Source organism: Lupinus angustifolius, chromosome LG07, assembly GCF_001865875.1.
Source record: "Lupinus angustifolius cultivar Tanjil chromosome LG07, LupAngTanjil_v1.0, whole genome shotgun sequence".
Taxonomy (NCBI): domain Eukaryota; kingdom Viridiplantae; phylum Streptophyta; class Magnoliopsida; order Fabales; family Fabaceae; genus Lupinus; species Lupinus angustifolius.
Window position 1 is genome coordinate 6488746 of NC_032015.1, and position 25098 is coordinate 6513843.

The 25098-nt window shown below is 29.8% G+C and overlaps 2 protein-coding genes and 2 long non-coding RNA genes across 5 annotated transcripts; 2 read left to right on the forward strand and 2 right to left on the reverse strand.

The window, feature by feature from the left end:
• On the reverse strand, positions 740-3317 carry LOC109352766. Of its 2 annotated transcripts, XR_002108400.1 has the most exons (4): positions 2919-3317; positions 2752-2838; positions 2515-2666; positions 740-1285 (listed from the first exon to the last, which is right to left on the reverse strand). It is a non-coding gene; the product is annotated as an uncharacterized LOC109352766 (long non-coding RNA). The 2 variants fall into 2 exon arrangements; XR_002108399.1 differs by having other exon boundaries at positions 2752-3312.
• LOC109352348 lies at positions 9447-11727 on the forward strand. Its single transcript, XR_002108356.1, has 3 exons — positions 9447-9538; positions 10778-10779; positions 11625-11727. It is a non-coding gene; the product is annotated as an uncharacterized LOC109352348 (long non-coding RNA).
• Positions 9487-13496, reverse strand: LOC109352347 (protein LATERAL ROOT PRIMORDIUM 1-like). The gene is made up of 3 exons (XM_019594299.1): positions 12319-13496; positions 11618-11925; positions 9487-9532 (listed from the first exon to the last, which is right to left on the reverse strand). Exons 1-2 carry the CDS (start codon positions 13010-13012, stop codon positions 11630-11632), a joined length of 990 nt encoding a protein of 329 aa, XP_019449844.1. The 5' UTR covers positions 13013-13496; the 3' UTR covers positions 9487-9532; positions 11618-11629.
• LOC109352876 (putative pectinesterase 52) lies at positions 22557-24616 on the forward strand. Its single transcript, XM_019595059.1, has 5 exons — positions 22557-22783; positions 22903-23068; positions 23156-23362; positions 24037-24281; positions 24421-24616. The coding sequence occupies exons 1-5, from the start codon at positions 22557-22559 to the stop codon at positions 24587-24589; spliced, it is 1014 nt and encodes a 337-aa protein (XP_019450604.1). The 3' UTR covers positions 24590-24616.

Here is a 25098-nt window from a genome sequence, read left to right on the forward strand (position 1 = left end):
TTGTCTCGAGTTCCGGCAGTACCCGACCTGCGTTCTCGCATTTACTTTTATTGTCTCGAGTTCCGGCAGTACCCGACCTGCGTTCTCGCATTTACTTTTATTGTCTCGAGTTCCGGCAGTACCCGACCTGCGTTCTCGCATTTACTTTTATTGTCTCGAGTTCCGGCAGTACCCGACCTGCGTTCTCGCATTTACTTTTATTGTCTCGAGTTCCGGCAGTACCCGACCTGCGTTCTCGCATTTACTTTTATTGTCTCGAGTTCCGGAAGTACCCGATCTGCGTTTTCAAGTTTACCTATTATCTTGATTGCTAAAGTTGATCTCAGTTAAAGTTGTGTGGTGATTGTTGCTTTCGCCTAATTTTGGCAAAATTGGCGTTCATTTCTTTACTAATTACTTACTACGATAGCACACAAACCTCAGTTTATTTGCTATATAGTAAGCAATAAGTAAAGAGGGGCAGCTGTGAACACTCACTTTTGTCCTACCTTTTACTTTTTTTATTTTTTGGGATAATGAAGTTACAAGTTAATATCATCGGGTATGAATAATGTGCATATGACACCAAAGAATCAAATATTTCTTGCAGCAATAATGGTGCAAGTATCTTTTTCTCATCAATTTCATAATTATTCAACCATACTTTTCCAATATAATGATGATTGGTAATGCGTAACTTATCAACAGGATCCACATATTTTATTCACATTTCACATATATTATGAGCCAAGTGATCTAAATTAATATAAACCTTGCATTATGGTTCATCAGCATAATAACCAACAATTACAAAATTTTTACATAAAGGGATATTTACATGCCCATCTATATTTATTCTTGAGACAATTTCAGCAACAACTCTATGCTATTTGATGATTGTGCTTAAAACACTGCCCTGTTCATACGCACAACTAGATCCTTCATTTTATAATGGTACACGTTCAAATGTGCATTCATTTACAAACAAGTGGCCACATGTATGGTGGATTCAGCTTCCAGGGGGATCTCCAGGGGCTCCTAATATGTCTTCTCAGTCCCAAAATGGATGTAATAGGCAATGAGAACTTTCAGCCATAAGTGCCAACAGTTATTCAAAGCATACTCCTTGGAAATCCTGTTTTTGGTACCCTCAAGGGAGTTTTGGGTGGGGGTTTGGATATTCCTCACAGTGACAAAAGGTTTGCTGGTTTTGATAAGAAGAAGGAGCTGGATGCTGAGGTTCACCGCAAATATATCTTTGGTGGACATGTTGCTAACTATATCAAGACCCTGATCGAAGATGAACCTGAGAAATATCAGACACACTTTAGTGAATATATCAAGCTGCAAAGAAGTCAGCGAAGCAGACACAAAGCACTGCATACAGAATGCAACACAACACCGATTTGCATACATTTGCAACAGAGACGAGATTATGTAACACAGAAAACAGACCAGGTTACACAGAAACAGAGTGACATACACAAGCATACTTAGATCCATACATATCATTTTTTCAGACCACAAACACATCAATCAGAGAGAAGGCACACCAATATCACACAGATCACTACCCACACAATAAGCAAATCATAATGAATTCAGAAAAGAAGAAGAGTCAGTTGGAGGTTACAAACTAATGCATAAGCAGTAACAGTCAACCAGAATTCATCACATATTCCCTTGATTTACAACACATTATTTTCGGACAGTTATGAAATTAAGGGGATATAATATAGTCAGACAGATTTTTTTTGAGCAGGATATCAGGGATAATTAAACAAATGCAAACCAGAAGGCATATTGGTTTCAGTTACACAATCAACCTAATTGCAGCAGTAAAGGGCAATCATAGAGCAGAATTCTTGCAAGTTACTGAATCAAAATTGGCAGCCTAGGGGTCTACCTTAAAACAGTATAAAAGGGGGGCACTCAGTCAAAAAGAAAAAAAATATACAGAGATCAGAGAGAGCATTCCAGAGATAAAGCAAAAGACACATACGTTCAGAGAACAGAGAGAAAAGTCAGACATTATAGACAACTATAACCAGAGCACTACTTCCATACATCCAACAAAAACCAACCTAAAAATAGGCTCACATTTCACGAGGAGCGTAAAGCGACACACATATACTCAGTAAACGCAGAGAGCATTTCAACCGTAAAAAACAGAGGACATTACAACAGTGCTAAACAAGGGCAGAAAGTACAACACCGAAGCAGAACATCGGTAGATAAAGAATCAAACAGCAAAGAACATACACTCAGGTAAGCATCCAAACCATAAAAATCTGTCTTATGAAAATGCCTTGCTTGTTGTGGCTTATGCTTTAAACTCATAAGAGTATTCATGATTGTCTCTAATCAGAAACGCACATGCATATAATGGACTGGAATATAAAATTTACGATTGAAATTTGTTTTAGTCCATGTATTCCCACCAGTTAAAGACCAAACACTCATCGATGTTGACATAACAGATTAAATTCATGCTCTAAAATCAAATAGAAAGGATAAAAGATCAAAGAGGGATACCGAAGTAGAAAAATGCGATTTCCATTCTCGATGTCATCTTGTTATCCGATGCAAGCCGTAGTACGGGTAGTAACCATAACCGGGAACCACCGTGAAGATTCGGGTTCCACCGATGAAATCCGCACTCGATCCTCTCCTCGATCTTAATAAGCCTAGACAAGGATATGAAATTATTGACATGATAAAAATCATAGAATAAGCAAACAAATAGAAGAGTAAACGTAAATAAATCCCTACATTACTTCGGTGACCCTCGCGAGAGTAAACCGGAAGCCGCCGTGAACCACTTAACCATACCGGCTTCATCCTCCCTCGATTCACCTACTGAAAAAACCAAACAGCAAACCAACATTACCGAAGCCAATCGAATAAGGAACGAAAAGTGAAGAGGGAGATGAGTTCACCTTCATCGGAGCTAAAGAGGATGTAGGAACCCCAATCGCGAATAACCTCCTCGTCCAAGAACCATCATCACCGTGAACCACCATAAACCGCCACCATCAGAACCTTCGGTTATCACCGTGGCTCCCTCCATGCTCGCGTCTGGACCGTCGCCACCGAAGAAGAGAAAAGAGGGGGGTTTCGTTCGATGCATCTCGAAGAGAAAGGGATTCTCTTCGTCAATCCCCTCCCACGCAGGCTGGAAGGCTTCCTCCGGCTAAATCCGTGAGCCATCGTGCTCCTCCGCGCCGACGAAGGTGGAGTTGGCAATTAGGGATTTTATTCCCATTGTCTGCTGATTTCGTGGGTCTGGGGGTGAAAGGGGTTCACCCCTTTTAATTATTTCCATTTCATCTAACCCCTTTTCTTTATTTGTCCCTTTTGATTTTTATTTATTGTTTGAGTAATCTCTTTTATGCCTAAGTCTATATACAATTAAGTTCCAGCAACCCAATTCAATACATAATCAAATTCAGGGCATTAAGGTTACACGTATATTTCTAGTTAAAGCCATTAGATAATTCAAAACTCTTTTTGTCTATTTGGTTTCATATGTAGCAAATAATTCTTAAACTATTTTAATACTTAACATTATAATTATAAAAATAACATGACACTATTTTATTAAATGGAATTTTTTAGTAAGGTTACGGTTCGAGTTGTCTCTAACTTCTCCGAAAATGAGAAGAAGGTCTACAACCAATACCGTCTCTAAACTATTAATTCTATAAATATAATTAATAAGCTATTTTATCATTAAATTCTATATGCATAAATAATTAAAAACTATATTATCAGATTAATTAAGGAATTCTTATAGTAAGGTTATGGTTCGAGTTGTCTCTAACTTCTCTAAAAATGAGAAGAAGGTCTACAACCAACACCGTCTCTAAACTATTAATTCTACATAAATAATTAAAATTGTTTACCAAACAAGTTTTATGAGACTTTTATAGTGAGGTCATGGTTCGAGTCGTCTCTAACTCCCATAGAAATAAGGAGAAGGTCTACGACCAACACCAATTCTAATCTATTAGTCTTATTGAATCAAAACATTTATATATTAACCAATTCAATAAATTAATCGATATTTTCCAAATCATTAACAATCAACCAAAGTAAAAACAATTTTTGAACTAGAACTACGTAAGCCTTGATCCCCTTAATAGGGGTACGTAGGACCAAAGTCAATATTGCCAGGCTCAATAATAAAAAATAAAAATATTTTGTTATGATAACTAATTCTAAATAAATAATTGTTAAGGGTATAAAAGTCCATGTTATTAGCGAGGGTACCGTTTTAATACGGGCGGACGGGGTGCTAATACCTTCCCCGATCCGTAATCGACTCCCGAGCTCAGAATCTCTGCTTAAAGACCATATTATCCTAATTGGGCTTACTATAGAGTTTTCTACGTTTTAACCGCAAAAAACGTAGTGGCGACTCCAAATCAATCGTAAGAGGTAGAAATCGAGTTCGCCTCCTCCCAAGTCGTAGCTCCGGTCTTCCACCGAAAATCGGGTCGCGACAACCCTCTTCACCATCGGACCACCTTATGACTCCAACTGTATATAATTTATACACATAAATTGTAGTCTAAACCAACCCTAAGCGGGTTACTGGTTGTGGCAGGCATGCTCACATAATTCTAAAAAAATATTTATTTAAAATTTAATATATTTAATCTTTTTAAAATATATATTTATATATATAATATTTAATATTAATGAATAACTTTTTTAACACACTAGTTATGTTATATGCAACTAAACTTATAGAGTTATAGATCTAATACTTTTTGTTTGAGTTAAGACGTAATGCAAAATCCACTTATATGATTTTTAACATAACACATATTAAATCCCACTTTCTAACACAATATAATTTATAACTTCACTTTGATATATAAACATTTGGATACTATCAAAATATTACCACTTTGGTTTATAATAATGGTAATACATACTCAATTTTAGAATGTATTCTATATATGAAAGTATAATCATCATCGTAATATATGATCATTATTTACTTTTAGTATGAAAAATCTTTTTAGTGTTATTTATCAACATTTTTAGTGTGAACTATTATGTTAAATTTGATTGTGTGGAGTTCTCTATGGTAAACAATTATGTTAATCTTTTAGTTTTATTGTAAAAATTATTTTCTTTATTTTTTTGTAGTAGAAGTTAAATTTAATTAATACATAATTAAGAAATTGAAAGTGGAATCTATATGGTTTAAAGTTTTCTTATTTGATTTGATACACTATTTTGTTATTGTGCTTAAAATGATATTATGTAAAATAGGAAAAATAATATATACTTAATTTTATAACAATATTGTAATTATAAATATTTATGTTGTAGACATTAATGTATTTGTTATTCAAAGTTCATTACACATATTTATTATATATATTTTTATTATAAGTTATTTTGTAAGATAATTTTTATCTAAGGCTTATTACCAGACCAAAGATCCCAAAAAACTTTAAAAAATAAGGAAAACGGGTAGTCTGAACATGCCCGGTAAGCCCAGCCCGAGCTCATTTTAAATATAGCTAGGTCGAGCTAGTCTAAAAAGCCCAAATCAATAAAGAAATACCTAAAATAATACTAAGCCCTATAAATTTTCGGACTTTAGCGAACTGACCATAAGAGGCCCACCCATTTTGATACCTGACATCTTAGATCTCAATCTAACATAAGGACCTATCATACACTAATGTAGTAATGTGTATTTATTAACAATTTTTTTAATTTCATTCCGGTGCTAAAATACTAATGTCTCATTCAATAATTAGTGTGGGTGGAGGGGAAACAATCATTATGCAACATTAATTATAAACAATCAAATAAATGACATATAATAAATATAAGAAAAGAAATAAGAGAATTTGTTAACAAAATTCAAGCAATTGTGTTTACGTCCCCAAGAGTAGTGATCAGTTACCAATATATTATTAGATAATAATGATTACAAGCTCTAACATACTCATGTGCCCAAATGCTCATGATGTGTTTATGTTTGATGTATATTATAACAAAAGATTTGATTTCAAGATATAACATTGATTAATCTCCTCTATTTGAATACTAATATAATAACATATTTCAAATATCAACAAAAGTATTCACTTTGATTGAAATAGATGAATATATGACAAAATAATTATATTTATATTAGGTGTTTTAAGTTTGAGACTTTCATTAATAACCTTTTCAAAGTGTTTAAGTTTTACATGGAACTTCATTTAATAAAACACGTGATAAAATTGTTTTGTTTTAATATTCACGACTTCCATAAGTTAAGTCATATACAAATTAAACAAATATCTATACTATTAAGGCAAAATCCAAAAGGGAATGAGGTATCTCCTTCTGCTAGTGAAATCATGATATGTCTCATGTTTCATCATTTTCTATAAAAATATTTTTAAAAATAAATAAAATAGCACACATATCACATTTTTATTGGCTAGAGGAGATAAGTTATCTCCTTATATAAGGAGATACGTTATTCTCAGTCCAAAATAACTTCTATCAAATAATTTATGTTTCCGAATTTCATATTTTATAACTTCTAATTTTATTCTATAACTTCTATTTTCATCTTTATATATACTAATATTAATAAACATTACATAACTACCATGAAGTATTTTATATAAATTTATATACTAATACTAAGGAAAATTAGAAAAACATAAAATAACTACCCTTGAAATATTTTATGTTTTCATACTTTATCTTTTGTAATTCATAATTTCATGGTTATTTATACTAATCTTCTATACTAATAGATAAAAGGAAAATATAAAATAACTTACATGAAGTAATTCTATTTTCAAGTTTCTAAATATTATCTATCTCTTAATGTAAATTAATGATTCCTTTTTAACTATCACATCAATTCTTAAACCTCCAATTTCCAAACTGATGTGTATTTTTCAATGGATAAGTGTATTATATTGATTATGACATTAAATTTGAAATGTGTATAAATTACTTAGTCATAACAGTTTACTTTTATTTTTAAATTCCAGTATATATCGCATGATAATTTTCTTAAATAATATAATATGAAAATGATACATTATATAAAAAATAAGAATGTGGGTGACCATCACAAAGTGCCGGTCGACGCGCTAGTATTACATAATAGTAAAATTTTTATCTCAATTATAATACATATATTATTAGTTTTACTTAATGACAAAAAAATCATTCAAACAAAAAATAAGAACTGAACCTTATAAAGTAATATCTTGGACAAATGACACCGTAAATGGCCAATCCATACTTCTAATTAATCATGTTTTTAGTTTTTAATTTACGAAATGATGATTGATGAGTGTGAATTCAAAAGTAACTAAAAAATCTTTTTTTTTTCTTCATGCAAACCTATTTTTTGAAGAAGCTTTATCACATCAAATTACATAGTAAATCAAGTCTATGTCATACATGTTATATCAAAATTTGTGAACTCTGGTTTCTTTTTCTTATGACTATTACAATGGTGGAACAATGTGGATTGTGATGTTACCAGCGAAAACTTCAAATTAAGAAATTGTTTATTTTTTTAAAATATTTTATTCAATTATAACTTTTGACCTGGGATTGTTCGAGGAAATGGTAAAGACTAAAATAATAAGTGAAAATTTATGTATAAGTGTAAATTTTATTTTCCTCTCACTTTTTCTTGTTACAGTATATCATACCCTTCTGATTATCATTCCTATCAAATCTTGTTCTAAAGTATTAGTTCTTGACTTTTAAACTTATAAGATAGTAACATTGTACCCAAAAAAACTTATAAGATAGTTGAGGATAATCATTCTTATCCAACCGTCATATTGTACATCGTGACAAGTAGGATTTGCCCATATCTTTTCTAGAGCTATCTTCTGAGTTCATTTGTCTAAAAATATGTGTACGATTCTTCAACTATAAAAAACTAATATCCTTATATTCTAATTTATGATTTTGTAAGTAATCTTGCTTTTGTTTCAATATGTAGTTTGCATATTGTGAACTTTTATGATATCGTTGAATCGATGTTGCCAACTCATTTATTTAGACTAAAAATTGGTTTGTGTTATTGTTTATCTTATTGTTTTTCTTTTCAAAGATTATATTTAATCCATTTCAAAAAAAGATAATATTTAATAAAGACTTTAAATTGGCATTTGTACTAGAAAAGATTAATTAAATTGTCATTATAAAAAAGTTGGTAGTAGAATTATTTTTCAAATGTTAATGAGTGAGATATTTGATACTAATTTTTTTATGAAATAAATTTATTTAAAAAGTAAGCAAAAATATACGAGTAAAATTTAATATAAGTTTAAGCATAAAAAAATCTTACCTTTGGACACTGCACACCTTTCCTGGAAATGTTTTACATTAAGGACAACTTGAATTACCGCAAATTTTGAATTAGAAAAATATTTTTTTTTTATATTCTCATCATCATAAGAATAAGAATTAAAAACAAAGTATGTATGCACATCTTCAACTAATACAACATAAAATATTTAGAGGACAACTACTGGAATATATTCTTCAGAGAGAAATATATTAACTCACTTAAAAAAGTTAGCACCCAATACCCAAGAGTAATTACTGGAATATAAAGAGAAATTAGATTTTTTTAATTTTAAATTTTTATTATTAAAAAATAACTTAAAATCGTCCTCATTCCAACAAAAGGATCACTACTTCTCCAACCTCCATAAGCTAAAGGACAAGAAACTGATCGTCTACTACTTTTGGCCCTAACTATAACCTAACTTGTTGCATTATTCACATACTAATCGTGTATATAAAGACTAATATGGCTATTTTTAATGACTAATAAAGTAAGGGTTTATAACTTCACATCATTGAATGTGATACATCTATTAATTGCATCATTTACGTCATATTGTTTACTTTAGACTAATCAGACCTTACTCTTTGAATTCTTTAATACTAATGATGTTGGCTTGTGATATCAATGAATAGGTTATCGTTCTATTTGGATTTTTTACCATATTTTCACAAATAATTACTCTTTTGCCTTGCCCCATCAGCATATTTTTATACTTTTCATATGATTCTAGGACCACTATGAACCCCATGAATGTTGAGATCAAAGTATTAAGCATTGAATATAATCCTGCCACGCAAATGTTCTCTATTCTTATGCAAGAACTTGAAACTAGGTCCCTTTGTTTTATGTACATAACATTATATGGTAAGAAATTCTAGTAAATATCCAATTTGGTCATTAAAAAAATTTCATATGTAACATTTTTATCCAAAAAAAATAAAAATACTAATTCAAAGATCACAAATGTAAGTAAAAATAATCTGGGGTCAAGTAAAAAAACTAATTTAACTTGTGTTTGTAATTATTTTAGGTTTCTAATTTTTCAGGACCAAATCAATACACAAATATTTTAAGGGATCCAAATAATTTTTTAGTAGATAAATTCACATCATAACAATAATAATATAAGACTATGATCAGTTTTCCCTGCAAAGCTGCAGAATGAACTGCCTTCAGGAGGTCATAAAACTGATCCATCACCTGTCAGTGGCATATAGAAGCTTTATTACAAAGTAAAATAATTCTGTTCTAAATTAGAAGAATAAAGCAACTAAGAGAACAATAGCAATATATACAAATTATAAACACTGAGCAAATTATAGTGTGTTTTGTAGACTTTTATTTTAGGATTCCCTTGCCCCCACTAACTTTCTTTTGCATTCTTACTTCACTTTCTGTGATCTTTCACTCTTTTCTTTTCAAGATATTTCACTCTCATAACTATAAACCAGGAAAAGAATAATGCACCATGGCAAAGTTGGTTGCTAAATTAGGAAATTATGTTAGCCTGTTAGGACTTTGGAGTACTCCAACAATTTTATATGTAAGGTGTTGGGAAACGTGGCAGAGCCTATATCTATACTGTAAGTCTATATATAAAGGCAAAACATGTGTAATTTCCAATATGGTGTAATTTCTACTTCCTTTTTTGCCCTTAACATTATTTATTTTTTACAAAAAATCATATAATCCTAAGTAACCACCACCAATATATTAATTAACCACATCTATTACCTTAAATTAAACATTATCATAAACCCAAAAAATTATAATATAAAGTACATCAAACACAACAAATATATTCAAATTCTAAAAATTAAATATGTAGTATCATGCAATATTAACCGGTAGGCACACACTAGTAATAAGAAAAGAAATAATAGAGATAACTGAAATCATGCAATTGAAAAGATTGTACAATAAGTGTAATATAGACCTTATATAGTAGAATAATCTAACTAACCTGTAGCTTTTGTAATATGTAGATATCTCTAACACAACATGGGAGACTAACAACTAGGTTAAATCTTTGAAAGCAAGAAAAAGAAACATATAACTAAAAAGTGGGTGACTTTGGGAGGGTTGAAAAATATATGGTGTGGGAAATGAGGATATTGATGCTCAAATTAGATAGCATAGCAAAAAAGACATTGCAGTGTGTACATATGAGGTGAGTCTAAAGATCCCACCCAATGGTGAATCTAATTGGTGGATGTCTTTATCAGAACCAGGTAAGATATTAGGCAAAGAAAGCACTTCAATAGTTACCTAATAGCCCATGTAACAAGTTATTTGATTATAGCCATGACAAGGTCAACAAATTTGTATTACTTTTTTTTGTTTACTTTTTGGGTTGGAGGAGAACAATGAGCTCATATATTGAGATAGAAATGTCAAAAGTGAAAGCAAAGGCCTATTAAAATAAAAGTTGATGTGGAATGGTAGATGTGAATCATATAGACTAAGCAATACCCCTAAGCACCACCTCAGTAAAGCATGGAACACTTGCTCAAATAGAAGCATAAATGTAACAAAGGTAATAATGTGGCAATGGAAGTGAAACACACACTTTCAATGGACATTGAAAAAAGGCACAAACAATGCTTTTCTAGTTGTCATCCTCTTATTGAAGCACTTCAGAATATGGGTATTGTAAATGATATCCAATAGATTTATTTATATCTCTTATTTATATATCATCTCTTCCTATATACATGTATACATTAAAAACTAAAAAGCATTATAAGATGTTCCTATTTTGATGTTCAAGAAACATTTCCCTTGATCGAAAGTGACATTTTTAAAGTGACCATTACTCATGAATCTCCTGTTCTAGCCAACATTTCGTATGAAATAAACAAATGCCTAAAACGAATACCTACGATATTGGTTACTAGGTAGAGTGCTCTTTTTACCCTTCATTTGCAGATGCAGTCACAAATAGATAACTAGCCACTTGTGAATATCAAGGGGTCATGTTAATTCTATTTCTTTCTCTCTTTTTCCTTATTTTTGCATTCCTGGTTAGCACTTTACCAATAGCTCAATTATTAATGAAATTGCTACCATCTCACTTATTTCACATAGCAAAGTGATGATATACAAGAGTTCTAAGCTTTTGATTACCAATGAATAGCTAGGTAACACAAGGATATACTACTCATATAAGAGAGTTCTGAATTCTAAGCTTTTAATGATGATTTACTACTTAAATAAATACTTAAGAATATAACAATCAATGGGGCTCAGAATGTAACATTGAATTAAGCTTGGTATATTTTGTACCTGAAAGCAATCTCAACATGCAGAAGCAGGGTAGGCACTAGTTGGAACCCCAATTGCCGAAGAAGAACATTCCCTATTATTCTTTCCACTACCATTGTTTCCAAGTTGCAATACAGAAACATAAGGAGTCTCATTCTTTCCATCAACACCATGATCATACAGAAAGCCCCTGAAAACATGGCCTCTAATTTGCACTGTTGCTAAGTAGGCAAGTTCATCTTCACCATTGCCAATAGCAGCCATTCTATGGCACCTAAACACAGCAGGTGCACACACATGACCTGGTAAAGATTGTTTGAAACCAGGATCTGCAGTTCAAGAAGACTCATTATTAAGTTAATTTCAACCTCCAAAGTTTGATTGCACAAAACTTAATTTGGTGAGTTAAATAAAGATAACATGCATAAAAATAAAATATTTGAGCATGATAGGCCAATTACATTATTAAGTTATACATATTATAGTTATTAATTTTATTGGTGTGACAAGTCTTGCATCTAGAAGTCAAATTAAACTATGATTAATCTGATTTGAGTTGAAAAGACTCATTTAAAGAGTCAAAACTCTACCAACCCCTATTTATATATTTGCATCCAAAAGCCTCAATTAGAACCAAGTTATTGGTAAACTTTAATAATGTTATTGGGTTCTTTTAACAAACTTTATGCAATAAAATTTGCAGAAACATAACGTGAAAGAACCTTGATGATAAGAGCTGGTATCAAAGCTCTTTGTTGTGGTAGCATTAGAAGTAGAACTATGAGAGTTAGTAGCGGCATTATGTGATGATGACCCTAAAGCTCTTGGCCTCTTAGCACCAGAAGAAGAAGCACCACCACCACCATCATCACCACCAACCACCACCATATCCCGGTCCCTCCTCCGAGATGCTGGAACCCATGTACTCTTCACATGAGTGCTGCAATCATATCCACGTCCCTTGCAACAAGTCCTGCATCTTCTAAAGCTGCAATCTTTCTTAGCCCTGTTACCACAATCTTGACACACCCTGAACTCACCCCCACCGTAAATATTATCTCCATGTTCTTCACCATCCAGCATGTTCTTGTTGCTTTCATTTTCTTCCATGTTGATCATAACTCCTTTTCTAGCTGAGTTATTCATCACTTCTGGACACATCTTAAGGTTCCAATAGTTGTTGTTATTGTTGCCACCACAATCTTGATGAACATCATTGATATGAGATTGTTGTGGTTGTGGTATAGTTAAGAGTGGAAAAATGCCAAGACCAACACTGAGAGCAGCTGATGAATTCATAGGAATGTTGCCATGGTGTTCACCTGATATGTGTTGTTGTTGTTGGCCTTGTTGGTGGTTCAATGAAGAAGGGTTTGGAGCTATGAGAACTAGGTCTCTTAGGCCTAACATGTTCATTGGAACAAACAAGGGTTGAGACTAAGGTTTTGAATAAAAAGGTTATGATGTTTTTATCTTTAATGAGATGGTATGATATGTTATTGAATGTGGAGATTTTATTGAGGGAATAATGTGAACAGTGGTTGAGATTGATATTTTTTTTTTGATTTGATATAAAGTGAAAACTAACTGTGGTCTATGAATTTGGTTTTTAGTGATGTGTTTTTTGGTGAAGAGTTTTCAGAAGAAAAAAAGGGAGATTTTGGTGGAAAAGCCCACACTAGTAGCTACTCCTACTGGAACAGGTTTCTGACACTGAAACTCCACTTACAGATACTTGGATTGGTAAGGGCAGTAATTATTGTTGGAGTTATGTGGCATCCAAGCAACAATATATTTGTGTGGTGCCTGCAAGTGTTGTTGGGTTCACAGTTTCTTGCACTATTCTGTTCTGAATTCATAGCTGAAGGAGAGTCATCATTGCCTTTTGTGTTATATTGGAAACAGAAGAAATTAGAACTGAAAAAAGAATTCTTTAACTTTGGGGCACAGAAATTCTTAGCTACTTGTGTACAATGGTATAGAAAAGAAAATACTTGATTTAACTAATTTTATCATATTATTACTGAAACTATATATTTTTAATACAATTTTAACTAAGATTATGTGAGACCTTTGTCACTCATAATAATTATATCTGGTCAAGTATGTAATTTAAAATACAAAAAATGTCACTTAAAATTAACTCTCTCGATATCAATTCACATTTATGCTTTGCATTAAGTTATTTAAGAGAGTTTTAACAAATATTTAAGTAATTAACCTTTATCACAATATTGGGTTATTTTGTTTCACTAATATGTAAGAAATATGAAAGCATGGGTATAAATTTTGTATGTCACATCATCTTATTGAAAAAACATTGAGAAAAAAATTATATATTTATAGGTTAAGAGTTTATTATAATATTATTCCATTATTTATCATTTATATTCAATTACTTTTAAATATAGATAGTAATACAATTGAATGGTAAATGATATACTAATTATGTCTAAATCTTCATATAAACATTTCATATTATACTAAAAAAACATATCCCTTAACAATATTATTTGTACATAAGACAAAATAATATGTATCCTAACTTAGTAAATCCCTCATCCTTAACTCAAATGTCATCTATCATTATGTAAGAAATAGCAAAAAATTAAATTATCCGGTTAGAAAAAACAAAGCATTAAAAATGCATGTTTTAACAATTATACGGGACTTAAATTATGATATGTGACACCAATATTTTTCAATAATTTAGATTTGTATTTATTTTTGAATTAATTTTTTTAAATATCTTCTTCCCTTACATTTCAATATTGTAAGGTCATGGCGAGGATTCCAATTCAATTCCACACATACATTGTTATTTGGTCACAATATCTTCAACAAATTGCTATATTTATTTACTTTTCATAAGATATGATAAAATTAAATGATTGTTTATCTAATGGAAAAACATATATTTGTGATTAACTTTATTTTTTTTTCTAAGACCCTCGGCATTCTAAGATTACTTTAGGGTTAGTTTGAGATTTGAATTTTAGAGGGGGATGAATGAAAATTGAAGGCTTAAGAACCATCTCACAAGTGTATTTTATGGTTTTCAAGTCTTCCATTTTCCTTCTTTCCCCTCCAAAATCCAACTCCTAAACTAACCCTTAGAATTTAGACGTTAAATAATACATATGAAGTTGAGGAGATTTGTTTGAGGGGCAAATTAAGCTCTCCCGGTTACACTTTTTCACTGGTAAAGCTCTTTGGTGCAGCATGATCCTTAACAATAATGCAATGCCTCCATTGATGCTTATGAGAAATATAGCAATCCTTGGTTGTCATTTTATTGTGTTTTGTTTTATGATGTGTATCTTGAACATTAGGGTGACCAGAAGACAATTTTTGTTGAGATTTGAATATGTTTTGCACTTGATAAAAATTACAATAATTGAACAAATAAACTTACATCGTTCTTTTATACTCCTAAATTACCTTTTAATTTATGCCAAAATAACATTCTATGTACAAACTAATGTTACTTTTTCCCTTACATAATCAGACCTATATTTTCAGCTTAAAACGTAATTTCATCTACTTAATTGATTTATAAGTTTATAATAATTACCAACAAGGGTTAACATAATTGTTAGATAGTTATTCCTTAATTTTGATATTAGAGTTTAGATTCACACTCTATGTATGAACAATGTTTTCTTAGAAAATACAAATTTTAAGAGATCAATTTCCTATTATAAAATGAGAACAACCTTTGTGGAGGAGGAAAATCATAATAATGGCCAATAATATTGAAGCATTTTAGTTGGAGATGTACAAAAAAAATTTAAAACTTGGCGAAATTCACACGTGTTATAAAACCCTGAATTGTATAGACTAAGAAGCAAAAGCTTCAAATATTCAGGTGGAAAATCAACTGCAATTGATAGCTTCCCAAGTGTAGTGTTAAAAGGATTATAGAAATATTGTTTATTAGAATTAACGAATTATAGAAGGAACAAAGTTCTTGTTATAATTGCTCATAACTTCAGGTAGCATTTAAAATAATATTAAATTACTCATACCCAGAAATAATGGCGATTTTAAAAAATGATACAAAGGTTGAGAAAATAGCTCTACCCTATAAATATAAAACATTTTCATTATTAAATAGGGAACAATTAGGTGGAAAAGTTAGGTTACTTTTTTATTTTATTTACTTTAAGAAGGTTTACTCATAGCCCGTCGTTCTAATAGTCTATAAGGTGACAATGCTTAATTTCTATTTTAAATTTGAAACCTCACACTCTTATATATATATAGAAATGCATTTGAACTATTAACATGCAATTATGAAATGTCTCTCCATTCACCAATATCAACTTTAATAATAAAAATATATGAAAAAAAATATATACATTGATAATGTATGTATTTTATATACTATTATTGTATTATTCATGAGTGATATTTAATTATTGTTGAATTTTTGACAAATATAATACAAATAAATAGTGGTTGACAAAATACATGTGTATAAATCTTGTATTATTAATGTATAGATTTTACACTCAAATAATATTTGCAAATAAGGGACCAACCTAGAATCTAACTTGTATCATAGACACAGAGTCTATATATGTAGGTCAAGATCACAACCTAACCCTAATTGTCTCATAGATTTGCCTTATCGGAAACAAATAGCACCTATCCCTAAGCCCTACAACCCTATAGGTACCTCTTTTCATTAGAAAAAAGTTGGCCCTTTCTTTCATGTTTGGCACTTAGGCCAACTGGATTGACAATGATGTGGCATAATGAGTTTTCTTTACCAAATTATTCTTAATCTTGTACTTTTTATTGTATGTATATTCGGCTGGGGTAATATCATTTTTAATATTTTATATACTGAGTTCTAGCACATACCCTAACTACATTGTTACTGAGAAATAAAAAAGAAGAAGATCAAATCGCAATATTTTATTGTTAGAAATCAAATAATTTATTAACCTTTTTCCAATAATAGCTGCGGTGATCGCATCTTTATTGTTGTTTCCTATCTCTAACTTTTGGCTCTTATATAATATAAACTTAGCATAGATATAGGTGAATCATAGGAATTTATAGGTAGAAAGATTATGCATGTGAAGGTCTAATAACTATCTATAACCTATATGGCTATATCTACTGTAACATCTAGCTACTTCTCGAAGGTAACATTTTGGCAGTCTTATAAATCAAAACTGTTTCTTTTTCTTGCTTTCTTTCGTTTATGTTAATTTTCTTAGAAGTACCAAAAAAAATCTGGGAGTGAGAAAGTATTAATCAGGATGATATTTTCTCAGGAAAATTTGCTGAGCAATTTCACCATAAAAATTAAAAAATACCCACTGTAACTTTTTGGTATATTATGGGAGCTGCACTTTTTGAAAAATAATTGCTAATATTCATGATTCCTTTTTTCTTTTCTTTAAAGAGCTTATGTCTTAAGTCATGATATAATGTTAATTGCATGGCAAAATCCTATTTGGTATGTATGATTTCCCTTCTCAAATTATCTTTATATATTTTTGAACAAACTGTGTTTCCTAAATCCTAACCACTATCTCATTCTGTCAGGGAAATTTAGTTTAAAGATCACTATTTTCCTTCTTTTTTTGTTAAGTAGGATACACGATTTATTTTGTCCCTTAAAATAATAAAGTGGTAAATACAGACACGTTTTTACAAATATATTAGGAAATATTTTATGAACAAAAGTAATATTATTATAAATAAATAGAGATACTAGAAAATAGAAAAAAACAACAAATATTAAGCATAAGATACAAATAAATCCAAGTCAAATTCACAACACATTCTCATCAATTGATTTCCAATTAGAAGATATCATTCTGTGCTAACTCTTTTCCTTTTAATCCATAACTAACACTTCATATAATTTTTTTGTACAATTTGATGTACAATGGTTCTAACTAAATTGAAAATAACATTGTTTTTAGCTACTCAAATTGACCATATTATTGTTAACCAAATGATACTCCAAAAATTTTCACACCTTCTAACTGAATTAAAAATAACATTGTTTCTAGCTACTTAAATTGATCATATTATTGTTAATCAAATGATACTCAAAAAATTTCCACATGGATTGTTAAAATGGTTTACAAGTTCTAAAGGTAAAACCACACTGAAATCTAACCTTGTATATGAGCTGTCAAACAAAGTACATGAATTTGCAGGAGGAAAAAAAGATAGCGTGAGAATTCGTGTTATTGTTACATATATTGTAAGATTCTTGTCATTTGATTAAAATAATTGGTCTTACCTTAAATTGGAAGCATATGCATCTAATTATTATCTCTCATCACCTTTGCATGATTTTGTCAGTAATTTCATCGGAAATAAGAAAAAAAAAATTAGCATAGTTAATATTATTAAAAATATATACTATTTTAAAATTATTTTTATTAATTAGGCCCATTTTTTGGTTCTAAATTAATTTAGGATTTTTATTTTCAGTCAATTATGAAAAGAGTAATTTTTGTAACCGGGATAATTTATATATGTGAAATTTTAAAAATTGGCACATAAAAGAGAGAGAAAATTATAATCATAGTGGACTTATATAAAGAAGAAAAAAGTAATATAAGTCGTAACGCATTAGTTTATGGAATGTGACAACATTTAAACAAATACGTTATGCATATATTGTGAACTAAATGAAGCTTTACGACATGACCCGTGATATCAAGGACTTATTAGAGCCTATCCTAATATTTTTGGGCCTGATGCATAATAAAAAACGAGGCCCGGAATTTTCAAAATTATCCCAATTTCTAATATTATAGCTATCAAGAAGGGATTGATTGTTTACCATCCTTTGAATTTCAATATTAGACACATTTGGTATATTATCATGTTCATTGAAATTACTAGTGTCTTCATTGATAAGACTTTTATCATTTAATTTTTTATTAGATTGTTTAAGATTACTCACCCAATCCATCAGAATTATCACAATGGGCTATTTTCTTAACAAATTTATCAAGTATTCATCTTTATGACTCTACAAGTTGATCCGCTACCTTTTCTTTTTCTTTTTCACTTCCAGATAAATGTTTTTTAGGCAAAATGTTATGAAAAAATCATTAAACAATTAAACCGTAGCTACAAAAAGAGCAATAACACTTCAATTATGAAAAATGGATGCAATAATCAATAGAGGAAAAGAACCAGTGATATACATTACACTGGTGAAACTCAAAAGCCACAACCAAAATACTCATATATTAACATATTAACGTAGTTATACAAATAGAAAACTAGTAATGAGGCTTAAAAAAAGAATTCAAGCTTTTATAATATCTATGTAAGTTGTGGATGAATTGAGTCTCGTAGTTAATTTTTTCAATTTCTTCCGTTGTATATGATTCTTCCTTCAAATCTTCTTGAATCAAAAGGGAAATAAATATATATTAAAAGGTTTAAAATGCTCATGCAAGGGTTTCCCCCAACTTATTGAACATTAATCCACAACTTGAATCAAAGTTATAATGTAAATTGAAATGAAATTATAAGTTGGAGAAAGTGCCTAAAATAATGAAAAGAGATGCACATGACAACCACAATTGCTATTTGAGAACAAAGCTACCATGACACATTTTATATATTTTACACATGTGTTTTATTAGTTTGTTTAGGTAAATAAATAATGTCTAATGTCTTGATCAATGAGAATTTATTATACGCTTTCGCAATAATTGCTTTGTCTTTGTTGTTCTCATTGTTGAGATTGGAAACATGAATCAATTGACCATAGGTGGAAATGTGGAATGGTGTGGGAGACTACACAAGGCATAGCATGAATCCATGATAATTGATAAGTATGGATAAATTTTAGTTTGACCCTTAAATTAGTGGACCGTATAGCTGCTCACCAGTTGAACTTCTTTTGGGCCAGCCCTCCAAGGACTTATAGTGAAGATCATTTATACCGGATTTTCCTGTCTTTCTGAATCAGTCCAATACGATTTTTGATACACAAATAAAATTTATATATAATTTTATTTATGATTTATTAAAAAATATTAACCATTGTTGTTAAAACTATCCCGGTTATCAAACTAGTCAGGGTACTGGTATAGTGGTACAGTGGTTCAACCAGTGATTCAGTAATTAAACCGCATGCCGGTTAAACCAGACATACATACTTATATTTATATATAAAAACCTATAACAAACAAATTTCAAATAGGTAGATACTCAAATTTATAATTCATATTCATAATCTACTCAAAATTCACATAAAGAAACAACTTTAAGTGTTTAACAAATTCAAAGTCTAAATTATAAAACATATATCAATCCAAAAGTATCACTTAACAATCGCAAAATATAAATAAAAGACAAGTTCACAACTCACCCTATAAAACAAATAAATTTGGAGTTTTAACATTTAACACCAAAGAGTCAAAGTTATCTCATAACGATATTATATTTTTGCACCAAATCCTATTTTCAGACAATACTTCAAGATTACACAAATGTCACTAAGATTATACACGAATGTTAGGAACCAAAATGTGTAATTTAAGTATGTCTTGGAAACATGTGTCTTGAAGTGTTGAATAAATGTTGGAAAGATGAGTCATCTTCTAAAGGGTTTTTAAGTTTTTTTTCAAAAAAAAAAATAATATGTATAAACCGGCTGGTTTAGTCAAATACCGATTTTGATACTTGGTCGATTCAACATTTGTACATACTGGTTAGAGGACTGGTTCACCGGTTCTCCGGTTGAACCGGTAGATACAGTATTTACTTTTTACATCAATGATATTAACTACTATTAGTCATAATTTTTATTAGTTTGGGATAGAAAGATCTTCATTCATATTTTATTGAATCACTACCTAAATCTAGCATAATCTTTGGAGCTGAACTAATTCTTGTTTATCCAGTGGTTGAAATGAAAAATTACACTAAATTATATATGATAATTGTTAGTTGATCCTATCTTTTTTTTAATCCTGAAGTTCGTTTATCCTTTAGATAAAGATTCACATCAAAAAGAAGAATTTTTTTTATGATTATCCTTAGGAGAAACTAACAGATAAAAGATAGGTTCCATTATAGTTTTTTCTTATATGTTAAGAATTCGTCTTTTTAAAATTATTATTAACATTTGCCTATTATTAAAGTATTTAGATGATTTAATTTCGTCCTTATGTCGCCTTTGCCGTGGAAGTTATGCTTTGCATGTGCTTCTCATTCCTCTTTTTTTTAGGATATTTTGTGTGAATCAACTATCTATTGGTTTGTGCTTTTCGGTTTTGGTTCAACTATCTATTATTATCACAAATACATGAAATATCCAAAATATATTAAGTCATAGTTTTAATCTATGAGTTTAAAATCTGCACACCAACAATATAAATTTTTTTACACTGGCAGTACATCATTCGTCATTGATTTATATTACTTTTGTTTAATAATCAATAGTAATTAATAAATCAATAGTGAATAATTTACTGACAGTATAAAAAGTACTTACACATTCATCATATATATATATATATATATATATATTAAATACTTAAGCTATTTTTTCACTTCAGTATTCTTTTTCTTGAAGACAACTTTGACACTAACAACAGCATCAAATAAGATTAAAATGGATCAGACTTCATCAATATATTTTCGATTAATATACTTTAAACAATTAGATATGATGAACGATTGAGATAGTTATAATCAATTATGAATTAATATCAAAATTAAATTTAGATTCATTTACTTTTAAAGTTTAAGTTTCACATTAACAAAAACTTTGCCAAAAAAAAAGAGACCAGAATCTTAGAAATTGTTAGAAAGATAATTAGATATTTTCAAATGAAGAAATTTATTTATCAACATAAAAACCACTCTCTTCACATCCCTCAATTTGGCTGCTGCAAAAAAGTTCAATAGTCAAATTATACTACACTCCTCAAACAATTAACATGCATGATCTAAATAAAATTTTAACGATGATTTATTGAATGATTATAATGATTTTAACTGTTGATTATATTCAATATAATGATCTAGATTAATGCATATTAAGTAAAATGTAAATTAGAGAAGGTCAATCACATATGAATGAATACATATATGACCAAAAAACTAAAAAGAAAAGAAAAAAACAATTTAATTAAAAATGTTTTATTCATTTGCTAAAAAAGGTTGGTTTTAGTTTTGGGATACTATTTCCTCACTTTTCGTATTTTTAGTAAACGTGAGAATAATCATCTCACTACTATTTATTTAAATTTACATAAGGATAGGATACGCGATTAAGATAATTGTTAGCAAATTTTAAAAAATTGTTATAGTTAGGTCTTCCAATGTTTTTTTGTATGATAAAGGAATTTTGTTTCTAATGGTTGAAATATAAAACTACACTAAATTACTAAATAAAATAACAATTCAAAAACCTTTAAACTTTAGAGTTAACCACAAAGTCTCACATGTAAAATATTTCCCTAAATTATACCTTAACATTTATACTATATTACACATATTTTTTGTTTTATATGCAACCATTTTTTTTGAAGGAGAGGAAAATAAAACACACTTTCATATATTTGAATTTGGAGTTCACAAATATTGTGTAGCTAGCTTATTGGATTAAAGTTTTTTGTTGACAAAAATAGCTATTGACAAGCTGCAATTTTTACCATATAGGACATGGAATATGATACTAGGTTGAGGGTAAAATTGTCATTTAAATAAAAAATAAATGAAAAATATAAGAAATCAAATAACTAACTAGATTATAACTATTGCAAAGATTATCGTGTAAAGTTACTAGCTTATAGCAAAGAGTTTAATCTTTGTGAATTATCGAGAATTTCGTAATTATCATTTTGTAAATCAAAATATTAGTGTTGTCTTCATTCATTATGTAAGGTTTACTATATAAATAGGAGGATGTTTGATGAGTTTGGCATCCAAATATACTTATTAATAAGCTATTATGGCCCCGCTTTTTCAAATAGCAATAGTTTCTTTGTTTTTGTTTATTAGCTTCTCATTCAGGCTTAGCGAAACCACAGATTGTGGTGGGAATAGCATTGCATCTACTATCACTGTTAATCAATGTGGTTGTGAAGGAGGATTCAAAAGTATTCAACAAGCCATTGATTCAATAAAGAGCAACAATGATCAATGGGTAAAGATTCACATAGATGCTGGCACATACACGTAAGATGTTAAATTATATTATATATTATTCATCTTATTTGAGAGATTATTATAGTGTTCACAATTTAATTATTTCACACATTATTAATACTTATATATATACACATACTTGTGTGCAGGGAGGAGATTGAAATTCCCTCAGAAAAACCATGTCTGATTTTAGAAGGAGAAGGAAGTGAGAACACAATAATCCAATATAATGATCACCAAACAGAAAAAAAAAATTGGAGACCAACATTCCATTCTAACCCACCTAATGTGATTGTGCTTGGGATTACATTCAAGGTAAGGTGAACAAGGGATATAATAACAATTTGATTATAATGTTCTATATTATTTCTTGTTTTTAAATGTATGAATGGGTAATTGCAGAACACATTTAATCTTGGGGTACCATCACATAACTTTACACAAGCACTAGCTGCAGGCATATTTGGAGACAAATCTGTATTTTATAAGTGTAGTTTCGTGGGTTTTCAAGACACTTTGCTAGATTCAAATGGACGACATTATTTTAAAGATTGCTTCATTCAAGGTGAAGTGGATTTTATTTTTGGCAGTGGACAGTCCTATTATGAGGTAACACATTTTTATTGAAATTATCTATAATGAAGTATGTGCCTTTACATTTTTTGTTTGATATAAGTTAGGATATGTTATGGGAGAGATATGTGCATCAAAAGCAATAAGAAAAACATAATGATATGATATTTTATCATTTAGATATAATAATATGTCACTTTTAATCTTCAACGCAAATATAAAAACAACAACTTATCGGTGTAAAGAATTATTTTCTAAAGAAAAGGAGAGATAGAATAGAACAAACGTGGGTTAATTAGTTTGGATGGGGATATACTTTAGGAAAGTTGACAAATTTTATATCTATCCCTATTTATTCTCACATGTAAATATAAATACATAAAAGTTGATGAGGTTTCTCTAACTCATGCATAACTATTGTTAACAGAAATAAATATAACTACTTTCAATTTGAAAGCTAAAAAAAGAGTTTTGTTAGGCTGGAGATAATGATTCTAAAGTGGTAACTGTTTACAAGGAAATTAAATCCATCATTTTGCGATAAATTATATATATTTTATAAAACAACTTCTTCATTCAAATTCTTATATGTTTCACTAACATTAAACAACTCTAAAAAATTCTACCCCTATCTCTCGATTTTCTGAAAACAAAACAAATCCTCTAAACCAAAGAAACAAAGCATTGATGTGATTTTTCATTATATGTAGGATTGTATTATTAATGTCACAGGGCGGAATAATTCTTCTCTTAAAGGTTACATTACTGCCCAAAGTCGAAGTTCAGAGAATGACCCAAGTGGTTTTATATTTAAAGGAGGTTCTATTATTGGGAATGGCGATGCATATCTAGGAAGAGCTTATGGTCCTTACTCTAGAGTTATATTTTATGGAACATACTTTTCTTCATTGGTAGCCCCCGAAGGATGGTATCCGTGGGATTATAAGGGCCATGAGTATGTTTTCACTTCTTCAAATAATTTAATTATAGTAATATTTATGATATTGTTTATTCATATCCCCGTTAATAAATAATTGTTTTAAATGTTTTATTATTTATTATTTAAAAATGACTATCTATAATAAATTTTGTAGGTCTAACTTTACCTATGCTGAGGTTGAATGTAAAGGGCCAGGGAATGATAGAAGACAGCGTGTCCCTTGGATGAAGAATCTCACTACTTCACAATTAGAACAATTTTCTTTGTCATCTTTTATTAATAAGGATAATTGGCTTTCCAAAATACCTATTAAACTTTCGTAAATTTTATAGCAATAAGCCAATAACTTTGTTTATCCTATATCTATATTACAGAGAATAATATAAAAAATTAATTCTTTACGTATCCAAATTAAAGAAATTCTTTGCTTATTTTAAGTTTCAGTTTGAACATGTTTTTTTATCCTCAAAGAGAATCTTTATTGATGTGCCAAAGGTATTAAAAGATTACACATAAATAAAAGATAGAAAGGAAAAAAAGAGCAAAATGCATTAACCTAAGACAAATATTAAGAGAGAAGCAAAAGACAATCTAAGGGTTCAAGGTGTGCACTATGTGGATGGGTTAATTGGCTTTGGTGAAAAGATTCAGCCGTTCATACTCCTTTAAAACGGTTTTACGGGATGACACATTTTGTCCCCAAAAAAAAATGTGTTACTTTATATATTGTAATTATTCAGAAAAATATTTAATTATTAAAATTTTAAGTTAATTATATTTTTTCTACCAATCAATAAGTAAGTAACACATGAAGTAATAAATTTTGTTGAGA

Excerpts from the sequence above, each read along its gene's own strand:
- LOC109352876 (XM_019595059.1), top strand. The coding sequence starts at position 22,557 with ATGGCCCCGCTTTTTCAAATAGCAATAGTTTCTTTGTTTTTGTTTATT. Across the intron at positions 22,784-22,902 it reads ATAGATGCTGGCACATACAC|GGAGGAGATTGAAATTCCCT; the intron begins GTAAGATGTTAA and ends ACTTGTGTGCAG. Across the intron at positions 24,282-24,420 it reads TGGGATTATAAGGGCCATGA|GTCTAACTTTACCTATGCTG; the intron begins GTATGTTTTCAC and ends TAAATTTTGTAG.
- LOC109352347 (XM_019594299.1), bottom strand. The coding sequence starts at position 13,012 with ATGAACATGTTAGGCCTAAGAGACCTAGTTCTCATAGCTCCAAACCCT. Across the intron at positions 11,926-12,318 it reads TACCAGCTCTTATCATCAAG|ATCCTGGTTTCAAACAATCT; the intron begins GTTCTTTCACGT and ends CTTGAACTGCAG.